The 24179-nt window shown below is 43.0% G+C and overlaps 1 protein-coding gene across 1 annotated transcript in view; it reads left to right on the top strand.

The window, feature by feature from the left end:
* The window catches only part of NTRK3 (neurotrophic receptor tyrosine kinase 3), a 517214-nt gene that overhangs the window by 414867 nt on the left and 78168 nt on the right, over positions 1–24179 (top strand). The window contains exon 13 of the mRNA XM_058156317.1: positions 22631–22761. Within this exon, the coding sequence (XP_058012300.1) occupies positions 22631–22761 (131 nt within the window). The remainder of the gene's footprint in view (positions 1–22630; positions 22762–24179) is intronic.

The raw sequence follows: 24179 nt of genomic DNA, 5'->3' as shown, positions 1-24179 counted from the left end.
CAGCCTCCAAACTGTTTCGGCTCCCATTGGCTGATTTAGTTGCTATGCCTATTCATTGGCTGACCTTGTTACCATGTCTCTGCCGGTTCATGAATAATCTGACTCCTCCTATCAAAGTACTCATATTGTTCACATAACCTTCTCCACTTTCTCCATTTTGAGGGCCTTCTCCCTTCTCTCACAGATAGGTGATGTTCCAAATATCTAAAGTATATTGGTGAGAAGCAGAAATCTTCTGTGCCCTGATTGCAGTCCTCTGATAAATAACTAATTTGTCACAAGGCATACAGTACATGCTGTATGTAACATGCATAAATAAACCAACACACACACACACACACAATGCTATATAATAATATTAATAAAATAATAAATAAGCATGCGTATATTTATACAGCATCCAGTTTTGATCATCACATTACAAAAAAGATGTCGAAACTTTGGAAAAAATGCTAAGAAGAGCAACTAAGATTATTAAAGGGCCTGGAGACAAAAACATGAAAAACAGTTGCAGGAATTGGATATGACCAGCCTAGAGAAAAGAATTCGGGGTGACAGGATAGCAATATTCCAGCATTTGAGGGGCTGCCAGAAAGAAGAGAGAGTCGACCACCAGAAGGCAGGACAAGAAACAATGGATGGAAACTAACCAAGGAGAGAAGCAACTGGGGATTAAGGAGAAACTTCCTGACAGTGAGGACAATTAACCAGTGGAACAACTTGCCTTCAGAAGCTGTGAGTGCTCCATCACTGGAGGCTTTTAAGAAAGAGACTGGACAGCCACCTCTCTGAAATGGTACAGGGTCTCCTGTTTGAACAGTGGGTTGGACTAGAAGATCTCTAAGGTCCCTTCCAGCTCTATTCCAATTGATTGATGGATTGATATAAAGCTGTAATCTGAGCAAATTGCAGCCACATTTTGCAAAGGTTCAGAGGCCTGCATTTTACACAGCCCATCGATGGCAACAATGCAGTTGGCATTCTCGGTTTCTGAAGGAGAGGAGATCCTGCTCTTAAAAGGTCTCAAACCTTTGGCGCTGAGCTTGATTGAGAATATCCATCTGCAATAGGATGCCAGGAGGTATCTGATTACTCCATTGTTAAAGCAGCATAGCTTGAAATCTGAGCACCCCATGGGGGGTCCCAGCGGGGGAGGCGGGGAAATCTCTCCCCCATTGTATCCATCCAGTCCACTGCTTCCTGATTCTGAAAAGAGAAGAGGAGAAAAAAGAAGGGGGAGGAGTCAAGAGAGTAAGGGGGAATCGGAGGAACTCAACGTTTTCCATTAAAAAAAAAAAATCACTGAGGACAGGCTGGAAGCATTTGGGTTTCGGGGTTGGGGGGATTTGAAAATGGCCGGTGGGAAGAGGAGGAGGAGGAGGATCAAATCATAGCCAGCAGATTTTGCTGTGAAGTGCAACCATATCTCTTTTTGACATCTTCCCTTCTTGGGGAGAGTGGATCGAATGTCAATTGCAGATGATGTTAAAACAAACCAATCTATTTTCTCCTTCCATATGGAGATACCTCTCTCTCTCCCACCCCCCTCTCAATTTTTCTCTCTCTCTCTTCCTTTTTGCCTCTGTCTCTCTTTTTTATCTCTCAATCTCTCTCTCTCTCTCAATCTCTCTCTCTTTCTCAATCTCTTTTTTTCTTTCTCTCAAAATCTGTCTCTTCCTTTCTGCCTCTGCCTCTGTCTCTCTCTCTGTGTCTCTCCTTCTCTCTCTCTCTCTCTCTCTCTCTCTCTCCCTTTCTGCCTCTGCCTCTCTCTGTGTCTCTCTTTCTCTCTCAATCTCTCTCTCAATCTCTCTTTCTTTCAATCTCTCTTTCTTTCTGCCCCCTTTTTTCTCTCTCAATCTCTCTCTTTGTCTCTTCCTTTCTGCCTCTGTCTCTCTCTCTCTCTCTCTCTCAACCTCTCTTTTTCTTTCTCTCAATCTCTCTCCCGATCTCTTCCTTTCTGCCTCTGTCTCTCTTTCTGTCTCTCTTTTTCTCTCAATCTCTCTCTTTATCTCAATCTCTCTCTCTCTCTCTCTCCCAATCTCTCCCCCCTCTCTCAATCTTTCTCTCTCTCTCTCTCTCTCTCCCATTAGCCATCAAAGCTGCTGCTGCTCCTGCTTCTGCTAGGCACGCAAAACTGGAGGGAGCAACCAGGTTCCCAAAGGTGCTTTCCTCTGCTCAGATAAATTTGCTTCCAAATAATGTATAATTAAATGTGTGGTATCGAATTAATGTTGCCGCTGAAGTGCTTTGGCAGCATAGATGAAGGCAAGAGGCAGGGGAGGGCGGGTGGAAAAAACCCCTCCTCATTATAAAGTTTCCTTTTCGCTCCCTTCTGCTCTTATGCCTACAGTCTCCAGTTCTCTTTGGCCTTTCTTTTCCACTAGATTCTTGGAATCTTTTTCGTGGAGTGCCCAGTTCATACCAGCGATAAGGTTCCGTAGTGGTGCTTTTCAACCAAACCGTGATGAATTTGTATAGTCCAGCAGAAGCCAGCTTCTTTACTTCTACCTCGATTCTCAGAAGAAAGTGAATCCCATTGTGGGGGGAAAGAAATCGAATTTTCAAACTTATATCAGCTGACTTCTCTTTAAAAAAAAAAGGGGGGGGGGAAAAGTCCAGCCTAGAGTTTGAGTTTATTTTGGTCTGGTAGTCCCAGCGTAAAAAACCCCTTCAGTTCCACTGCCTTGGTTAATCTGATTGTTGTAAAGACTTTTAAACCTCCAGGTTTCTCCTGACTGTGTTTGCTGGCAATTCATTGAAAGCAAGGCTGCTTCTGATAGATGAAATAGATGAGTTTCTAGCAGATCTGTTTATAATGAGATTAATGCAGCGTGTAATTTCTTTTCCCTCCCTGTAACATTTGACTCATGTTTTAAGGTTTCAAAGGAAACATGGAAAGCCAGGACATGGCCATGTCTTTGAAAGTACCCAAGCACAGACCAGGGGTGAAATCGAGCAGGTTCTGACAGGTTCTGGAGAATCAGTAGCGGAAATTTTGAGTATTTTGGAGAACCAGCAAATACCACTTCCGGCTGGCCCCAGAGTGGGGTGGGAATGGGGATTTTGCAGTATCCTCCCCCCAGGAGTGGGGAGGGAATGGGGATTTTGCAGTATCCTTCCTCCAGGAGTGGGGTGGGAATGGGGATTTTGCAGTATCCTTCCCCCAGGAGTGAGGTGGGAATGGAGATTTTGCAGTATCCTTCCCCTGCCATGCCCACCAAGCCACACCACGCCCACAGAACCGGTAATAAAAAAAAATTGAATTTCACCACTGGTACAGATCATAATAAAAGTAATCCTCATCTTATACTGTACTTATTCATTTAATGACCAAAGCTATGACAGCACTGAAAAAATGTGATTTATGGCGGGTCTTCATATTTAAACTTCTTGCAGGATCCCCACAAATCAGTAATAAAACATGACTTACGAACCACACTTTGCTGGATCCACAAATCATATAGAAGAATAGAATAGAATAGAATGGAATGGAATGGAATGGAATGGAATGGAATAGAATAGAATAGAATAGAATAGAATAGAATAGAATAGAATAGAATAGAATAGAATAGAATAGAATAGAATAGAATAGAATAGAATAGATTTTTTTATTGGCCAAGTGTGATTGGACACACAAGGAATTTCTCTTGGTGCATATGCTCTCAGTGTACATAAAAGAAAACTTACGTCCATCAAGAATCATAATTAATGATAGTCATAGAGTACAAATAAGCAATCAGGAAACAATATCAGTATAAATCGTAAGGATACAAGCAACAAAGTTACAGTCATAAGTGGAAGGAGATGGGTGATGGGAACGATGAGAAGATTAATAGTAGTGCAGACTTAATGAATAGTTTGACAGTGTTGAGGGAATTATTTGTTTAGCAGAGTGATGGCATTCGGGGAAAAAATGTTCTTGTGTCTAGTTGTTCTGGTGTGCAGTGCTCTATAGATGGTAGGAGTTGAAACAATTTATTTCCAGGATGTGAGGGGTCTGTAGATATTTTCACAGCCCTCTTTTTGACTCGTGACTTGAGGACTCGTATACAGGTCCTCAATGGAAGGTAGGTTGGTAGCCATTGGTTTTTCTGCAGTTCTGATTATCCTCTGAAGTCTGTGTTTGTCTTGTTGGGCTGCAGAACCAAACCAGACAGTTATGGAGATGCAGATGACAGATTCAATAATTCCTCGGTAGAGCTGGATCAGCAGCTCCTTGGGCAGTTTGAGCTTCCTGAGTTAGCGCAAAAAGAACATTCTTTGTTGTGCTTTTTTGATGATGTTTTTGATGTTAGCTGTCCATCTTGTATTTATATTTGTGTTTTTATCAGGCTGTAAACCGCCCTGAGTCCCTCGGGAGATAGGGCGGTATAAAAATGTGAATAAATAAATAAATAAATAAATAAATAAATAAATAAATAAATAAATAAATTTTAGATTTTGCGATATGGTAGAACCTAGAAATTTGAAATATTAAAACCACAACCAAACAATGTGTATTATGATACAGTGCATGTGAGTGTTAACATAGTTAACCACAGACCTCTTGATTATATGCTGCCACTGGATGGGGCCCAGGGACTGTCAAAACCAAATGTATATTTTTAGAAATCAAAAATGGTGAGCGTCCCCTAACCGTTTGGCAGCTTCAAAGGAAGATTTAGCCCCTCAGTGCATTAGACTGTCGATAGTATTGTCACATTAGCCGTGGCCCTTCTACCTCATAATGAATTCCTAGTGCAGCATGGCATCCTGAACAAATTATGTACAAGTATGCTTCATGAATACCGCCATTCTGGAAACATTTGAAGAAATGGTCACATTAGGAACTTAATCAGATTTTAATTGGAACACCCAATCTGGCGATCAGCTTTAGTGAAAGAAATCATTGGGGAATTGCAACCTTTCCAATTTTCTCGTCGTGGTTTTTATAACCGGCCCATAGATTTAATGCCTGCACAGGCTTTCTAATTGTGTCTCCATGTGATCCCGCTACGTTTTTTTTCAGCTGACATATTTCATCCCACCATCAGAGTAGTTGGATGGCTGATAACCTGAAATCATCTGTATGATTCTGATATGCCTTTGGTGGCAGTTAGTTATATATCTTAATTACACAAGGGACTGTGCATATTTGTGGACGTTGCATTTGATGTTCATAATTCCTCTATGTGTGTGTGTGTGTGTGTGTGTGTGTGTGTGCATGTCTGCACTTCACATTAGATTTATTGTTACAATTATTGAACGAAGAGATACGTGAGTAATTTTAAGAATAAACAAATAAGGCTATTTCTTCCACTTTGTTTTAAAAATGGTTTTAAGAAAAATGTTAACCAAATACCAAGAACTAAAGATGAAATGGAAACATAGATCAGATCCAAGTCACAGGAAAAAAAAAAAGCATGATATTATTCTGGACCACCATACTTGCATGTAACTGCAAGTAAAAATAACAATGTCCTGTCGGAGGGAATGATAGAGAGAAGCCATATAATTCCTGGAAATTTATTCAGTGTGGTTGAGCCAAGAAAACAGTGCAGCATGCAAGCGGCCAGCCATGACCTCCTCTGTTGCAAACAAGAGGTCATTGATGGTATGTCACATGGGATACCATCCAACATCTACACTTTGCTGTGACACAGGGGATAGATTGCAAACGATTGTGGTTGATCTTAAGAAATAAAAGTATGTTAATGGGACACTAATATGATATTTGATGTTGTATGCGATGCCCACGTAAGAAATTGGGAAACATGGGAGGCCCAGTGATGTCCTTCCCTGGCAGAACGTATCTTAGCAAGGATTCCCCCTATGGATGTATTTTTGACCCGTTATTCTCTCAAGAGTAGAGATGAAATTTTCATTTTTCAAATGATCCCACTTCATTCCAGAGGCAGACTGGAATTATGGAATGGAAATGTCCATTTAGGTCAGTCAACCCAACCCTTGGACTAACATAGGCATACAACTCAAAGTTGTGTAGTCTTCACCTGAAGCAACCTAGCCAAATGGAACTCATCTTCTTCAACAATTAACTCTAAAATTACATTTCTTTCTTACTGTTAGGAAGATATCATCTATCCCCAGACAATAGAATAGAATTTTTTTTTATTGGCCAAGTGTGATTGGACACACAAGGAATTTGTCTTGATGCATATGCTCTCAGTGTACGTAAAAAGAAAGATACGTTCATCAAGAATCATAAGGTACAACACTTAATGATAGCCTTACTTGTGGGGTGCCTCAGGGGTCGATTCTCTCGCCTCTCCTGTTCAACATCTATATGAAGCCGCTGGGGGAGGTCATCAGTGGTTTCGGGGTGAGTTATCACCTGTATGCTGATGATACTCAGTTGTACTTTTCCACCCCAGACCACCCCAACGAAGCTGTCGAAGTGCTGTCCCGGTGTTTGGAAGCCGTACGGGTCTGGATGGGGAGAAACAGACTCAAGCTCAATCCCTCCAAGACGGAGTGGCTGTGGATGCCGGCACCCCGGTACAGTCAGCTGCACCCACAGCTGACTGTTGGGGGAGAGTTATTGGCCCCAAAGGAGGTGGTACGCAACTTGGGCGTCCTCCTGGATGGACGGCTGTCCTTTGATGAACACCTGGCGGCCATCTCCAGGAGGGCCTTTTACCAAGTTCGCTTGGTTCGCCAGTTGCATCCCTTCTTTGACCGGGATGCCTTATGCACGGTCACTCACTCTCTGGTTACGTCTCGGTTGGATTATTGCAATGCTCTCTACATGGGACTGCCATTGAGGTGCACCCAGAGACTGCAGTTAGTCCAGAATGCGGCTGCGCGAGTAGTAATGGGAGCCACTCGTGGCTCCCATGTAACATCGCTACTACACAGTTTGCACTGGCTTCCTCTGGTCTTTCGGGTGCGCTTCTAGATTTTGGTTACCACCTTTAAAGCGCTCCATGGCTTGGGACCCGGGTACTTACGAGACCGCCTGCTGTTACCTTATGCCTCCCACCGACCCGTACGCTCCCACAGAGAGGGACTTCTTAGGGTGCCGTCCACCAAACAATGTCGGCTGGCGGCCCCCAGGAGCAGGGCCTTCTCTGTTGGAGCCACGACGCTCTGGAATGAACTTCCCCCTGGCCTACGCCAAGTGCCTGATCTTCGGACCTTTCGTCGTGAGCTAAAAACACACCTATTTATTCAAGCGGGACTGACATAATAGTTTTATTAATTTTAAATTGGGTTTTTATTGTCTTAGGGTTTTTTAAATTTTTAAATTTTAATATTGGCCTTTTTGTAATTTGCTTAGTTTTAAATCTTGGTTTTAAATTGTATGTATATCAACTTTTTATCTTTGGCTGTACACCGCCCTGAGTCCTTCGGGAGAAGGCGGTATAAAAATCTAATAAATAAAATTAATAAATAAATAGTTATAGGGTACAAATAAGCAATCAGGAAACAATATCAATATAAATCGTAAGGATACAAGCAACAAAGTTACAGTCATAAGTGGAAGGAGATAGGTGATGGGAACGATGAGAAGATTAATAGTAGTGCAATCTTAGTAAATAGTTTGGCAGTGTTGGGGGAATTTTTTGTTTAGCAGAGTGATGGCGTTTGGGAAAAAACTGGTCTTGTGTCTAGTTGTTCTGGTGTGCAGTGCTCTATAGCGTCGTTTTGATGGTAGGAGTTGAAACAGTTTATGTCCATGATATGAGGGGTCTGTACATATTTTTACAGCCCTCTTTTTGACTCGTGCAGTATACAGGTCCTCAATGGAAAGCAGGTTGGTAGCCATTATTTTTTCTGCCGTTCTAATTATCCTCTGAAGTCTGTGTCTGTCTTGTTGTGTTGCAGAACCAAACCAGACAATTAGAGAGGTGCAGATGACAGATATATGGATTGTATTGCCATTCCAATTGCATAGCATGGCATAGGGCCGGGTTACTTACGGGACCGTCTGCTGCCTCCAAATGCCTCCCACCGGCCCGTGCGCTCTCACAGGGAGGGACTCCTCAGGGTGCTGTCAGCTAGGCAGTGCCGACTGGCGACGCCCAGGGGAAGGGCCTTTTCTGTGGGGGCTCCCACCCTCTGGAACGAGCCTCCCCCAGGACTTCGTCAACTTCCTGACCTTCGGACCTTCCGCCGCGAGCTTAAGACACATCTATTTATCTGCGCAGGACTGGACTAGATTTTTAAATTTTAATTGTTTAAATTTTAGATTTGGTTTTAAATTGGGTTTTATTATTTATATGTCTATTTTAAATATTTGGCCTATTTAATAAGTTTTTTAGATTAATGTTTTATTTTGTATATTTATGTTGTTTTTATATGGCTGTACACCGCCCTGAGTCCCTAGGGAGATAGGGCGGTATAAAAGTATGAATAAATAAATAAATAAATAAATAAATAAATAAATAAATAAATAAATAAATAGCTACTGGGTTACTTCTGCAGTGATATTTTTCCCCCTTTCGCCAGCTGTGGTTTGTTACCTATTGTCCAGAATTATTTCAGGGGTAGGCTTGTTGGCTGTTGTCAGTGTTTATTCCTGAGCTGTAGAGGAGTTGTGGAGTACAGAAGGTATAGGCAGCGAAGGCAGTTGGCAGATACCTTGTTAGAAAGGCCAACTGCGATCTGATAGAGCCAAACAAAAGTTGGCACAAGGTACCTGAAATCATTTTGGAATAACAACCAGCCGCTATTTATCAGGGGCTTTTCTGCACGTACCAAAAGGCTATAAAAGGTTTATGCAGATCAGTCTCTCTAGTGGCCTTACAACTTAGCCTCTTCAGCGGCAGACTTATTATTCACAAATGGGAAAAAAAAGGATTTGTAGCAAAATGACGCAAGTTAGAATAATGGCATTTGATTTTCATCTCTGATTCCCATCTCCCTGTTGGGGGTGGCGGAGGGCTTGGATTCCTGTTCATTTGACATGCAGAACAGTTCTTTGAATATTTCTCCATTTATAATTTCTGGAGTTTTGAAACTCTGCTGATATTTGTATGACCAGTGTTTGTTGGCATAAAGTGAACAATTTAGCCAATTCTTTTGCTGCCTCAATTGCATATTTTATTTTATTTTTAAAGAATTGTAGAACTGGGGTGGAGGGGTATAGTGTTTCAGGCAGCAGGCTAGAAATGGGGAGACCGTGAGTTCTAATCCAACCTTGGGCATGAAGCTAGCTAGATGATCTTAGGACACCATGGGAGAGTCATTTTCTCTGAGCTGTAGGACAAACTACTATTGAAAATCCTGCCAAGAAAACGGCAGGGACAAATTCAGTCAATTGCCAGGAGTCGACACTGACTTGAGGGCATCAATAAATAAAAAATAAAAAGAATTAATTTAGGAAAGTTACTGCTGCTCTGGGCAATTGTATATGTGGAATATGATGCCCCCCAAATATTATGCTTCTTCATTTGATCTCCATTGTAGGAAAGGAATTCTCACATACTAACCAGGGATGGTATTCACTTACCTTTGCTACCGATTCACAAATTTGAGCACATGCACAGGGCCTTCCATGCATGTAAAGTGTCAAAAACAGGATGTGATAACATCAGGGCAGGTGGGCGGAGCCTCCCACAGCCACTGCAACCAGTTTGCCCAAAACCGGATAGAACCGGCTGAATACCACCACTGATACTGACCATGTTTTCATGACCCAGTGTAGAGCAGGCAATCAGGTTTTAGCCTAATATGTTATGCAAACTCAGAAAATTAAGGCAATGTGTGGTTTAGTTCAGGGGTCCCCAACCTCAGGGACCACTAAATTCATAATTTTAAATCCTGTGGACCACTAATATGATCTGCCTAATGACTGGCTGGGTGGGCGTAGCTAGGTTGTCATGTGACTGGGTGGGCATGGTCAGCTCAATGTCAGTTACGTTGAGGGGCACCTCGCCAGCCTGTACTCACCCCTCTCCTGTTAGGCACTCCTCGCCTCCCCGCCTGGGCTCCCTAGGTCCCCTACAGGAAGCCGTTGTTGGAGCTAAGCAGCCACCATGAGAAAGAGTTGGCAAAACAGCTCAGTTCAAATTGGATCTGGCCGAGGAGGCTCAGCAGAAGCACTTCAATGAGGACTATGAGCATAGCCTTTCCAAGCAGAGAGAAGACCTGTGGAAGTGCAAGGCCAGGTGCTGGTGCCTGGAGGCTCAGTGGGCTGAGATGGTCAGCCAGTTCCAGGCCATGTGGCAATCCCACTGGAAAAAGGCCCTCTGGTTCTTTGCCACCAACAGCACTTCCCTTCAACCTTCGCCCAAAGCCTCACACCAGGAGGTCTAAGCAGACCCCAAGTCGGAATTTCTGTCTCCCCTCTGATCTACACAAAAAGACCCCGAAGGGGGAGACTCTCTGCAGCAGCAGCACAAATGTTCATTGTAGGTATCTGTCCCAGGGGGCATAGTTTGAGGACCCCTGATTTAGTGCAATACTAGTGCACTTTAGTGCAAATAATTTTTCTGCGGACCACCAAACTGTTATCGGGGATCACCAGTGGTCCAAGGACCACCAATTGTTGACCGCTGGTTTAGTTAACCAGGGAGATGCATGGGGGGAAAAATAGCCAACCTAAAAACTACAAACTCTGACCAGTGCAACGGTGAGCAGAATATAGAGGTGTGAAAACATCTGGACAATTTGCTGAATATCCTGCTCCAAAATCAGCAGTGAAACACAGATTGTCTAAGAAGATTTCAAACAGGCTTAATACTAGCTGCCACTTAATTGCTAAATATTATTAATAATATCGTTGTTAGGGAGCTTTCATTATGAATGAAAAGGTCAGTAGGAATTCTCTGAAGAAGGATTTGTTTATGCAATCTGGGAACATCACTCTTCCCAAACAAGCGAAGATGTCTAGACTTGGTAGCTTTTATGCCAGCCCATAATCTTCTAATTAGCAGGCTTAATTGTTTAAGAGCCATTTAAATGTTTTGTGTTTCCAATGCTCTGAGATGGATGGATGGATGGATGGATGGATAGATAGATAGATAGATAGATCGCCCTGTTTTTGTGTATATGCATTCCCCCCCCCCTCAAATGAAAAGCTTTATTCATTTTCATTCCATTGGTGTTCTGCTTTTTTTATTTTCTGAAAATTGTTTTTCTGGGCATTTCTAGGAAGCTGACCTTTTCTTGTTCTGTTTTGTTTTCTTTACCTAGGGACGTTATTTGTCATAGCTTGTAATTAAGACAAAAGCAGCCCATTTCTCAACTAGGAAGCAACCATACATGAATAATCCATGTGTGTGTGATTATGCGTGTGTTTCCTTTAACTAAAACTGCACAGGAAGGTTGTTTCTCAGTCATCTGATAGGTTTTCCCCAACAATGTCATGTCATGCCATTCAGTTGTGTCCAACCCTTGACCACTGTATGAATCAGCACTCTGACTGAAATCAGAGGTTTCAATTTTTTTTACTACCGGTTCTGTGGGTGTGGCTTGGTGGGCGTGGCTTGGTGGGCGTGGCATGACTTGGTGGGTGTGGCTTGGTGGGCGTGGCAGGGGAAGGATACTATAAAATCTCCATTCCCTCCCCACTCCAGGGGAAGGTTACTGCAAAATCCCCATTTCCTCCTGATCAGCTGGGACTTGGGAGGCAGAGAATAGATGGGGCCAGGGCCAGTCAGAATTTTTATTACCGGTTCTCCGAACTACTCAAAATTTCTGCTACGGGTTCTCCAGAACTGGTCAGAACCTGCTGAAACCCACCTCTGCTCTCCGTGCCCCTCTGTCTCACACTGCTTCCTTCAGAACAGCCATAGTTATCCTGGTATCATCCTTCATAGGTAGTCCTCGACTTATGACCACAGTTGAGCCCAGATTTATGTTGCTAAGTGAGAAATTTATTAAGTAAGTTGTGTCCCATTTTATGACTTGCCTTGCCATTTTTGCTAATTGAATCCCTGCGGTTGTTAGATTGCATGTTACACGGATGTTAGGTGTCTCTGACTTCCCCATGGACTTTGCTTGTCAGAAGGTCACCCAAGGGGATGAATCCTGGGCACTGCAACTGTCATAAATATGAACCATTTGTCAAGTATTCAAATGTAAATCATGTGACCATGGGGAGGCTGCAGCAGTCATAAGTGTGAAAAATAGCAATAGCAATATTTATTTATTTATTTATTTATTTTTTATTTGCATTTATATCCCGCCCTTCTCCGAAGACTCAGGGCGGCTTACACTATGTCAAGCAATAGTCTTCATCCATTTGTATATTTATATACAAAGTCAACTTATTGCCCCCAACAATCTGGGTCCTCATTTTACCTACCTTATAAAGGATGGGAGGCTGAGTCAACCTTGGGCCTGGTGGGGCTTGAACCTGCAGTAATTGCAGGCAGCTGCTGTTAATAGACTATCTTACCAGTCTGAGCCACAGAGCCCAAAGGACTCAGGGCGGTTCACAGCCAGATAAAACAGTAAAAAGTGCCCAATAAAAACAGTAATTAAAAAAACTTATTAAATGTAAGGCCAAATTAAAATCCATTTAAAGCCATAAAACACAATAAAATTTAAATCCAAATATTAAAAACTACTAAAAATTCTATGCCAGTCCTGCGCGAATAAATAGATATGTCTTCAACTCGCGGCGAAAGGTCCAAAGGTCAGGCAGTTGACGGAGTCCTGGGGGAAGTTCATTCCAGAGGGTGGGAGCCCCCACAGAGAAGGCCCTTCCCCTGGGGGCCGCCAGCCGACTGTCAGGCCTGGAAACCATATTGAACTTTCGGTTTCCAGACGCTGCCACATTTTTATCTTAAGGGGAGAAGGGGGGGGTTGAGGGGCAGGGTAACATTCTTCCGGTGGTCAAGGTCGGATAGCGTTCACGTCTGCACGAGGAGTGGCAAGAAGTTACTCGAATGAACTGGAAGGACGTGGGACCGTGTGATCATCAGAGGGGTCAGGGGGGTGGGACTACTGGGGTTTGTATAACTGGGGAAACGAATCCGGAACTTCAGTTTTGGGAATTGCACTCATCGTGTGCCAGTCTCCTCATGCTAGTAAAGGACTTTGAGAAAAGGAACGGATGCCTCCGAGTCTTTTTTTACGCAGAAGAGGTATTTCTGGAACCTTGACATTATTCCCAAAACTCACACAAACTTTCTTTTGCTAACAGTACCCTCTCCTCTCAGAGGGGCCTGTTAGAGGGTGCTGGGCCCCAGTCTCCGCAACCTCCACTGCGGTGCAAAGACCCAGTGAAGATGGAAGAGCAACAACTTGAGAGCGTAGAAGGAGCCGCGAAGCAGGATCTTAACGACTTAATTGAAGTCACCTATTACCCATCTAACAACAGGACCCGAAGCCCCGAAAAGGAAGAGCTTGCTTGTCCGCTTGGAGCACGCCCCAGGGACTCTGATTCATGGGTAAGCTGCCAGTCCGGAGGAAACTTTTCCCCGGGACGAAGTGGAGAGCCCCCTCCCTCTTCTCAACCTCATTGGAGAGCAATAAAACCTGGAGAATCAGGAGAGTCCCTGGATTGGGACCGAGAGACCCTCTGAAATCCCAGTCTCTATTAGACCTCCTGAAACTTTTGAGCGGCTGGAGGTGAGACCTCGAGAACCTTTAGCTCAGCCTAGATTCACTTTCCCTCTCACCAGAGAGAGAGAGACTACTGAAACTCGAAACCGTTCTGAAGAACGCAAGAAGCCCCCTCCCTCTTTCAAATGGCAAGGACCTCAAATAACACCAGAAGCGTGGGGGGGATCGCAACTCCCCCACCCAAATGACCTTTCCCGCCAGCAGAGGCTTACGCTGCCTCCAGCAGCGTCTATCCCGCCTGGATGGGCGTTCTATCCGGGACAAGGGTGGATTCAGTATCAATGGCAACCAGCTAGTTCAGCCCCTCCTTTTCCAGTGGGCCTCACACCAATGGTTGATTCATCTGCTGCAGCGATTCAAGGACTTTCTTCTCAACAACAAAGAAGAATTCCACCCCCCTTTGCAACCCAACATCCCTAGAGCATACATAGATTTATCAGATGTTTTTAGCGAAGATGAATGTAACCTCTTACCACCCCACCGCCCAACTGATTGCGCAATTGAATTGCACCCAGGGGCAAAATTACCAAAACCCAAAATGTACTCAATGACTCCAGCAGAAATGTCTGAACTAAGGAAATACATTGACACTAACCTAGCCAGAGGGTTCATTGAACCAGCAAAATCACCTGTAGCTGCGCCTGTGCTATTTAAACAAAAAAAAGATGGTTCACTCAGATTATGTATTGACTTCAAAAATATCAATGCGATTTGCATACAAAACACTTACCCGTTACCACTTATGCACGACCTGTTGAACCACCTATCAAAAGGAAAAATTTTCACCAGATTGGATTTAAGGGAAGCCTATTACCGTGTCCGTATCAAGGAGGGTGATGAATGGAAGACAGCTTTCAATTGCCCCTTGGGTAGTTTCCAATACCGTGTCATGCCCTTTGGTCTCCAAGGGGCCCCAGCTGTCTTTATGCAACTGATTAATGAAACCCTGCACCCCCATCTCTACAATGGGGTTCTTGTCTACTTAGATGATATTCTTATCTACTCAGACAATATGCAACAACACATCAAATTGGTCAGACAAGTTCTTAAAAAACTCCTAGCCGCCAAGCTATATGTCAAACTTTCCAAATGCGAATTCCATAAGGAATCCCTCGACTACCTAGGTTACCGAATATCAAACAAAGGTATCGAAATGGACCCAGGTAAAGTGAAAGCAGTATTGGATTGGCAACCGCCACGCACACGTAAGCAACTTCAAAGTTTCTTGGGTTTCGCAAATTTTTACCGCAAATTCATTCCTTCTTTCGCAGAAGTAGCTCTACCATTAACGGACTTACTAAAAACTGGCCCATCACCCACCAAACCCAAACCTAACCAACCCCTACCTTGGACAATGGACTGCCAACGTTCCTTTGAACACCTGAAACGCCTCTTCTCAATGGAACCGATTCTTCAACACCGGATCCAAATAAACCTTTGTGGTCCAAGCTGATGCAAGTGATGTAGCAATAGCCGCTGTCTTATTACAACGGAATACCGAAAACAACCTTATGCCCTGCGCGTACATATCTAAAAAACTGACCGACGCTGAACGCAGATGGGCAGTTTGGGAAAAAGAAGCCTTTGCAGTACGTTGGGCACTCCTCTCCTGGAGACACTTCCTTGAAGGGGCAAAAGAACCTTCGAGGTATGGACGGACCACAAAACCTCGAATACTTGAAAACCCCAAAGCTTTCTCCCAAACAAGTTCGATGGGCTCAGTTTTTCAAGCGCTTCCATTTCACCCTCAAATACATCCCAGGCGACCAAAACCTGCTGGCTGACGCCCTATCTAGGAAACCACAATTTGACAGCAAACGCGAAGAGGTGATACATGCAATGATCCCCGATAGCGAACCGGTCAACCAAGCACTTACTCGACCGCGATCACACCGCAGTACCAACATCCCACCAAATAAACTACTAGCGGACTTAAAATCAGCACTCACTAATGATGCTTGGTTTAAAGAAAACTCGCAAGACCTCACCTTAAGGGATGGGATACCCTGGAAGGGGACCAAAATTTATGTACCCGTCGCTATGCGGTTGCCAATACTACAGAGAAGCCACGACTCTCGCCTAGGAGGCCACTTTGGATTTTTAAAAACTCTCCACTTGGCTAGAAGACAATTCTGGTGGCCAAAAATGAAATCAGATGTCGAAGACTATGTCAGGAGCTGTGCTACCTGTGCCACCATGAAGTCCAGACCAGGGAAACCCCCTGGACTCCTGCAACCCGTAGCGAACCGACCAGACCCTGGGAAGAGATTGCCATGGATTTTATTGTTGAACTCCCACCTAGTGGAGGAAATACAGTGATATGGACCGTAGTGGACTTGTTCTCTAAACAAGCCCACTTCACTGCGTGCAGCGGATTACCATCGGCTAGAAAATTAGCAAAGCTCTTCCTCAAACACATCTACAGACTGCATGGAGTCCCTAAAAGGATAATATCCGACAGGGGTGTTCAATTCACAGCCAAGTTCTGGAGAGAGTTCCTACGGTCCATTGGGTCGTCTCAAGGACTTAGTTCTGGATTCCATCCGGAGACTAACGGAGCGGCTGAGAAATTAAATTTGATGGTGGAACAATACATACGGTGTTACGTAAATTACCAACAAGAAAACTGGTCCGACTTGTTACCATTTGCAGAGGTTGCATATAATAATGCCGTACACAGCAGCACGGGATTAACCCCTTTTCAAATAACCAGCGGTATGGACTTCGTTCCAATGCCTGAACTCCCCGTGCAACCCCCCACTTCGGTTTCCCTAATGGACTGGATGAATTCCTTGAAGAAAGGTTGGGAAAACACAAAAAAGGCCTTAGCTGTCACAGCTCGGAATTACAAAGCCCAAGCTGACAAACACCGTTCCCTTCAACCCCCTTTTCGCATTGGAGATAAAGTCTTTTTGTCTACTAAATATCTAAGATTAAGAATACCCAGCAGGAAACTCGGTCCAAAATTTTGGGCCCTTTCCCCATTGTAAAATTATTAATCCGTTACCGTCAACTTAAGCTCCCTCGAATATTGGGAAAATACACCGGTATTCCATACCAGCTTATTAAAACCTGCTAGACAGTCTGGTCTGAGACCTCAACCTGCTGCTCCCCCACCACCCTTGATAATCCAAGGTGAAACCCACTATGAAATCAACAAAATCCTTGACTCTAGACTATATAGAGGTCAGTTACAATATTTAGTCCACTGGAAGGATATCCATTATCTGAATCTACTTGGGTCAAAAGTTGGAAAGTACATGGACACTTTGCTTAAACATTTTCACGACACTTTCCCTGACAAACCTAGGAAACCTCTTGGAGGGGGGGGGGTAGAAGGGAAGTGTGGACCACTGACACTCTTCTTTATCGACTTTTTGTTTTCTTTCCTAGGATATAGCTTCTTTTCCAAGGGGGGACGCCTGTCAGGCCTGGAAACCATATTGAACTTTCGGTTTCCAGACGCTGCCACATTTTTATCTTAAGGGGAGAAGGGGGGGGTTGAGGGGCAGGGTAACATTCTTCCGGTGGTCAAGGTCGGATAGCGTTCACGTCTGCACGAGGAGTGGCAAGAAGTTACTCGAATGAACTGGAAGGACGTGGGACCGTGTGATCATCAGAGGGGTCAGGGGGGTGGGACTACTGGGGTTTGTATAACTGGGGAAACGAATCCGGAACTTCAGTTTTGGGAATTGCACTCATCGTGTGCCAGTCTCCTCATGCTAGTAAAGGACTTTGAGAAAAGGAACGGATGCCTCCGAGTCTTTTTTTACGCAGAAGAGGTATTTCTGGAACCTTGACACCGACATTGCTTGGCGGACGGCACCCTGAGGAGTCCCTCTCTGTGAGAGTGCACGGGTCGGTAATAGCACTTAGACTTATTATACCACTTCACAATGCTTTACACAGCCCTCTCTGCAGCGGTTTACAGAGTCAGCCTATTGCCCCCAACAATTTGGGTCCTCGTTTTACCCACCTCGGAAGGATGGAAGGCTGAGTCCACCTTGAGCCTGATGAGATTCGAACTGCCAAATTGGAGGCAGCTGGCAGGCAGCAGAAGTAGCCTGCAGTACTGCACTCTAACCACTGCACCACCGTGGCTCATAAAAAATGGTTGTAACTCACCTTCTCCTTTTTCTGCTGATTGACTTATCGAGTGAATCAGTTCTTATGATGTGACCAAAATAGGACAGCCTCTGTTTGGCAATCTTGACCTCAAGTGATAGTTCTGGTGATGTTTTGCCATGTGGAGTGGATGTTTAGATTAACAGAGTTGGAAGAAACCTAATAGGGTCATCTAGTCCAATCCCCTGCTCAAGCTGGAGACCCTATACCATTTCTGACAAATGGCAGTCCAATCTTTTCTTGAAGGTCTCAAGTGATGAAGCTCCCACAACTTCTGAAGGCAAAGTGTTCCGTTGGTTGATTGTTCTCACTGTCAGAAAGTTCCTCCTCATTTCTAGGTTGAATCTCTCCTTGGTCAGTTTCCATCCTTATCTGGCCTTCAGGTGCTTTGGAAAACAGCTTGACCCCCCCCCTCCTCTCTGTGGCAGCCCCCCAAACATTGGAAGACTGCTATCATGTCTCCCCGGTCCTTCTCTTCACTACACTAGCCATGCCGAGTTCATGTAACTGTTCTTCATATTTTTTAGTCTCCAGTCCCCTAATCATCTTGGCTGCTCTTCTCTGCTCTTTTTCTAGAGTCTCAACATCTTTTTTACAGTGTGGTGACCAAAACTGGATGCAGTATTCTAGGTGTGGTCTTACTAGGGCTTTATAGAGTGGTATTAATACCTCACTTGATCTTGATTATATCCCTCTGTTAATGCAACCTAAGATTGTGTGGGCTTTTTTAGCTGCCGCTGCACATTGCTGGCTCATGCTTAGCTGATGGTCAACTATGACTCCCAGATCCCTCTCCCAGTTACTGCTATTAAGCCTGGTTTCCCTCAGTTTATATGTGTGCTTTTGGTTTTTCTTCCAGGGCAAATTTTTTTATTTTCCATAATAATTCCCACAATTTGACCAGTGTACAATACAATCACTTATCCAACAATCGATCCTATACTCAAATTATACTCAATCAGGGCTGCTCGACCGCCACTCCCTCCCTTAATCCTTTCTACCCTTCTCATCCTTCTTCGACTTTCCCCACCATCCTTCTCCTTGCTTTCCTACTTCCCCGCCTCTTTCCCACTTCTCACTACCATCCTTTCTAACCCTCTATCTTCTCCTCCTCCTTCTCCTCCTATCCTTTCTTCTCCCTCCCTTCTTTCCTACCTACCTACCTACCTACCTACCTGCCTACCTACTTTCTTCCTTCTTTACTCCTCTTTCCTTATGCTTTTGGTTTTTCTTAACTAAGTGTAAGACTTTTTACTTTTCTCTACATTGAATTTCATTTTGTTAGATAGAGCCCAGTGTTCAAGTCTGTCTATCTTCTATCTTCTTTGCAATTCCTTAAATGCAGCTGCAGTGCTGCATTTCACCTCAGGATTTGTTGCCACCGTCCACAATTGCAATGTGATTCTACAAAAAGGACATCCTTGATTGAAGACATTTCTGAAGTGTGCTGCATGCATAACCCTGATGCTCCCAAACATCTTCAGATCTGAAGCTTTGCACAATCTTCCTACGTTCCTGTTTAAGCAATAGCTATCAAGGCATATAAGTGTTGTATAAATAACATACAGCTGCCGATATAAACAAACACTTGATAGATTGACTGACACGTGAATAATAAATCAATAACTTGATGCACCGAGGACTGCCTGCAGGACACTGTTTCCTGCAGATACATTTTGAAGGAATTTAATGGAAGTGAGCACCTAGTGATAAACTTACCATTACCAATTCACCTTTTTTGTCTTCCATGGATTCTTATTGGGAATCCAGTAATCTAGCTGATAAAATGAACTGCACTCCGTTAGAGCTTATGTTATAGTAAATCTGTTAGTCATTAAGGTCTGGCTAGTTATTGTTAAAAAAAATTAATCATATTTAGCCTTTTCAAATGATGGCTTTGATTGATCAACTTTTTTAAAATAATCCCACTTCTATAGCTGCTTATAAAAATGTAAGGATGCTAGCCTCTTCTTACAAGGTATATCTGCCAAACAGAATGACTTCCTTCCAAAGTAATTTTGACACAATAATCACCTAAACATCAAAGTATCTTTTAAAAAAAAAAGAATTACATTTTCTGAGCAAAATTTCTTAAAATTATTAGTCTAGCAAACTGTATAGAATAAGGAGACTATGCTATATTAAGGACTAAATCTTATTTAATTCAGTGGAGACACGTATAGGATTGCAATGTTAATCAGTTAAAGCTATACCTATTTAATCTGAAAGTGAGCTCTTCAAATGTAGTGGCATCTATTTAGTAAATGTGTATTTTATTATCCAGTGAGAGGGAAATACGAGAAGTGATGTTAATTAGATTGGCTGCAACAATTATTTGTATCAATGCTGAAAATGACTGAAATTTCACAGGGGAAAACAATGTATGATGTGATATGCAATTCATACATAAAAGCATGTTGATAAGATTTCTTTATTGAGTCTTTTCTTATCCGCTGCCCCAATATTTTTTTTAAACAAAAGGACTGAATCTAAAGTGATTCCCAAGCCAATTTTAACCCTCTCAGTTAAATAGATGTTATTAACTTAATTTTTGGGGAAGAAACACCTTAAATAAACACAGCTTATCAGGTACTTAATAAGAGCCAAGGACTTGGTAGCACAGGGAAACAACCAATGACTGAATAGCTGTCCCAATCAAAAGGGACACAGCGGCTCAGTGGCTAAGACACTGAGCTTTTAGATTAATTATTATTAATTAATTTGCATTTATATCCCGCCCTTCTCCGAAGACTCAGGGCGGCTTACACTATGTTAGCAATAGTCTTCATTCTATTTGTATATTTATATACAAAGTCAACTTATAGCCCCCAACAATCTGGGTCCTCATTTTACCTACCTTATAAAGGATGGAAGGCTGAGTCAACCTTGGGCCTGGTGGGACTAGAACCTGCAGTAATTGCAGGCAGCTGCTGTTAATAACAGACTGCATTAGCAGTCTGAGCCACAGAGGCCCAGCAGTTCAGCGATTCGAATCCCTAGTGCCGCTTAACGGGGTGAGCTCCTGTTACTTGTCCCAGCTTCTGCCAACCTAGCAGTTCGAAAGCATGTAAAAAATGCAAGTAGAAAAATAGGGACCACCTTTGCTGGGAAGGTAACAGTGTTCCATGTGCCTTTGGCGTTGAGTCATGCCGGCCACATGACCACGGGGACGTCTTCGGGCAGTGCTGGCTCTTCAACTTTGAAACGGAGATGAGCACCGCCCCCTAGAATTGGGAACAACTAGCACATCTGTGCAAGGAGAACCTTTACCTTTACCTTTCAATAAGTAAATCCCAATCAATAAGTAAAAAGCCATACACAACCAGGCACTATATAATACCATACACAGAGTAGCCCAAAGCACACATTCTGGTACAGAGAAGTTCTCTGAGAATGGGCTCCAGCACAAGTCAGAAAGCTCAGAAGACTAAACCTTTGGACCTGGTGACTGACCAAGATTGGCTCTTGCAACATTCTCCTGGGACACATACAGTATATTTGCCTTCATTTGTTTAAAAAACAACAACAACCCACTCTTTCGAATTGCTTCCATTCTAGATATTTTCCCTTCGTAGTACTTTCATAACGTCCATGGTGGTTGTATCTCTTAGCCAGTAATAGGTATATTCCTGTTTGGAAATTACATTCGGTAGATTTAGCTATTTAGCTATTTTCTCATATCGGAATGGATATAGTTTGAAAATAGTTTCCATTCTGACAAGTTCATTTCCAAAATGTAGATAGACTCCATTGCATGGTCAATGAAATGTCAGGGAGGTATTGAGATTGTAACACCTCCTCCCTTCCACTATGAAATTGCATTTCACAGTTTCCCAGCTTTTCTCCATCTGCCTTCATTGGTGGTGGCAATTGTAATAAGGAAATTATATCTGAATTGCTTGAGTTTCTTTACCCCCAGAATGTTAATTCCTGCATGATGGAACTATTGTGAACTAGGAAAATGTTGTGTTGCCATTATCCTTGGAATATAGGTTCCAAATGTTTTTGACCTAAAATGTAATTCCACCTCTCCGCTCCCCGCCCCCAGCAAAAAAAACAAAAACTGATTTGTTTCTGGAAGAAATAGATAGCATTGATTTTCAGTGCATGCATGTTTTTTTTTTAAATGCAACAATAATGTAGATAAATATTATATATAAGCAAATTCATATTCGAGGGTTGTCTGAAGCATAATTCTCTGCTGCAAAACTAAAAAAAAAATGGGGGGAGGGAGGAGAGAATTTTGGAAAGAGAACCATCAGTTAAACGTGGGGGGGGGGGAAACATGAGACAAGGTGCCCACCCACCCTCTCCTTGAGCAAAGAGATACAGTACATTGCAAACCTTCGGAAGGCAGAGAGCACTTCTTAACAAGGTGAAATGTTCAAAACTCCTGCTGCCTTCTCAAGGATTACGGATTTTTTTTATGGGTGAACAACTCACATTTTGTCCCCAAATGTGTTTTTTCAAAAGGCAACTGGACTGAAGAAGCTTCTTGGATGAGAAGTGAAATGATTTCAAGGGAAAAACAAAGTCCGGTAGTCTTCTGGAAGAAGTACCTTTGGGCCAAACATGACCTGGGTGACTGAGACGCTCCATAAGCTCACATTTTGCAAATTGAGAACTTGTTATAAAAGGAGAGGGGAGGGGAGGGGAGGAGAGAAGAGGAGAGGAGAGGAGAGGAGAGGAGAGGAGAGGAGAGGAGAAAATACGAGAGAATAGAATAGAATAGAATAGAATAGAATAGAATAGAATAGAATAGAATTCTTTATTGGCCAAGTGTGATTGGACACAAGGAATTTGTCTTTGGTGCATATGCTCTAAGTGTACATAAAAAAACAAGATACATTCATCAAGAATCATAAGGTACAACACTTAATGATAGTCATAGGGTACAAATAGGATGAATAAGAAGAAAGAACTGCCAACTGTTGTTTGTATTAACATTAATTTATCCTTTCCTCCTCTCCTGCTCTTTGTCCTTTTGCAGATGTCCAGCATATTAAGAGAAGAGACATCATCCTTAAAAGAGAACTGGGCGAAGGTGCTTTTGGGAAGGTGTTCCTGGCTGAGTGCTACAACCTCAGTCCCACCAAGGACAAGATGCTAGTAGCTGTGAAGGTAAAATATGAGGGAAAACGTCTACGCTTAGCTGCCAAATACAGCCTCTCACACAAAGTTCTTGGTATGGTTGCCTTTGAAAGTAAACTAGCAACCTCAGCCATTATAGAATTTTATTTATTTATTTAGTTTGTCAAACGTACGATATAACAGGAATAAGTATAAACATGGATAAGAACACAGGAAATGAGTACAGAGAAATGGGGACAGTAGGACAGGGATGGTAGGCATGCTGGTGCTCTTATGCATGCCCCTTACAGACCTCTTAGAAAGGGGTGAGGTCAACAGTAGACAGTCTAAGGTTGAAGCTATGGGGGTTTGAGGAAGTAACAAGAGAGCCAGGTAGAGCATTCCAGGCATTAACAACTCTGTTGCTGAAGTCATATTTTCTGCAATCGAGTTTGGAGTGCTTACCTTGAGTTTGTATCTATTGTGTGCTCTTGTATTATTGTGGTTGAAGCTGAAGTAGTCATTGACAGGTAGGACGTTGTAGCAGATAATTTTGTGTTTGTGGCTAGTTTTCTGACAAGGGTAGACCACTTGGTGGTGCTCGTTGGAGGAGCTCTGTATGTATTCCTAGCATTTCTCATTTAAGTTGATAAAAGGAATTTGCTTTTCGAAAACAAGAGGATTTCAGGGAAATGAATGGAATGAAATGATGTGACCTGAATGATGAGTACTTGGGTCTTGCATTTCACTTTATAATTTTTTTTCCTCATTTTCTTGGTAGCTTCTTAACTTCAAATACTCTATTAGGAACATAAGAAGGAAATTGTTCCTTGGGTTTTTCAGGGGTAATGCTACTGTTACTACTGGGGGAAAGTACTCCCCTTGATAAACATTTGGGGATTTACTCTGTCTTTCCCCTGGAGAAGGAAAAGGGAGAAATCACCTACCCAATTTCTTAGCCGACAAATTCAACAGAAATTTCCCAATGACCATTGGTACCCAGCTCCATTTAATCTAATTCCATGTCATCTATCACTCATCAGTTTTTGTGGCATTAAATAAAACAATAAGGTTCAGCCTAGCCCATCCGCCAAACCAACTTGTTTAATTCATTGGGGAGAATGAAGTAACCAAGACACTGGGAATTTTGTGGATCTCACAATTGCTAGCTCCCTACATCAATCTATCTAAGCCAGTGGTGAAATGTAAAATTTGTTACTATCGGTTCTGTGGGCGTGGCTTGGCGGTGGTGGTGGGGTAATGTGACTGGGTGGGCGTGGCCAACTTTTTTTTTTACTTTTAAAAGCATTTTTTCTACAACCTCTTTGGGGCTTCATCCCTGGAAGTTTTAAAGAAAAGACTGGACAGCCATCTATCTGAAATGGTATAGGGCAGTGATGGCTAACCTTTTTGCCATCATGTGCCGGAGGGGGGTGGGGGGTCGCGCTTGTGTCCACACCCATAATTCT

Source organism: Ahaetulla prasina, chromosome 13 (assembly GCF_028640845.1).
Source record: "Ahaetulla prasina isolate Xishuangbanna chromosome 13, ASM2864084v1, whole genome shotgun sequence".
Classification (NCBI taxonomy): Eukaryota; Metazoa; Chordata; class Lepidosauria; order Squamata; family Colubridae; genus Ahaetulla; species Ahaetulla prasina.
Note: the sequence above shows the minus strand (reverse complement) of the source record. Positions and strands in the feature narration are given on the sequence as shown.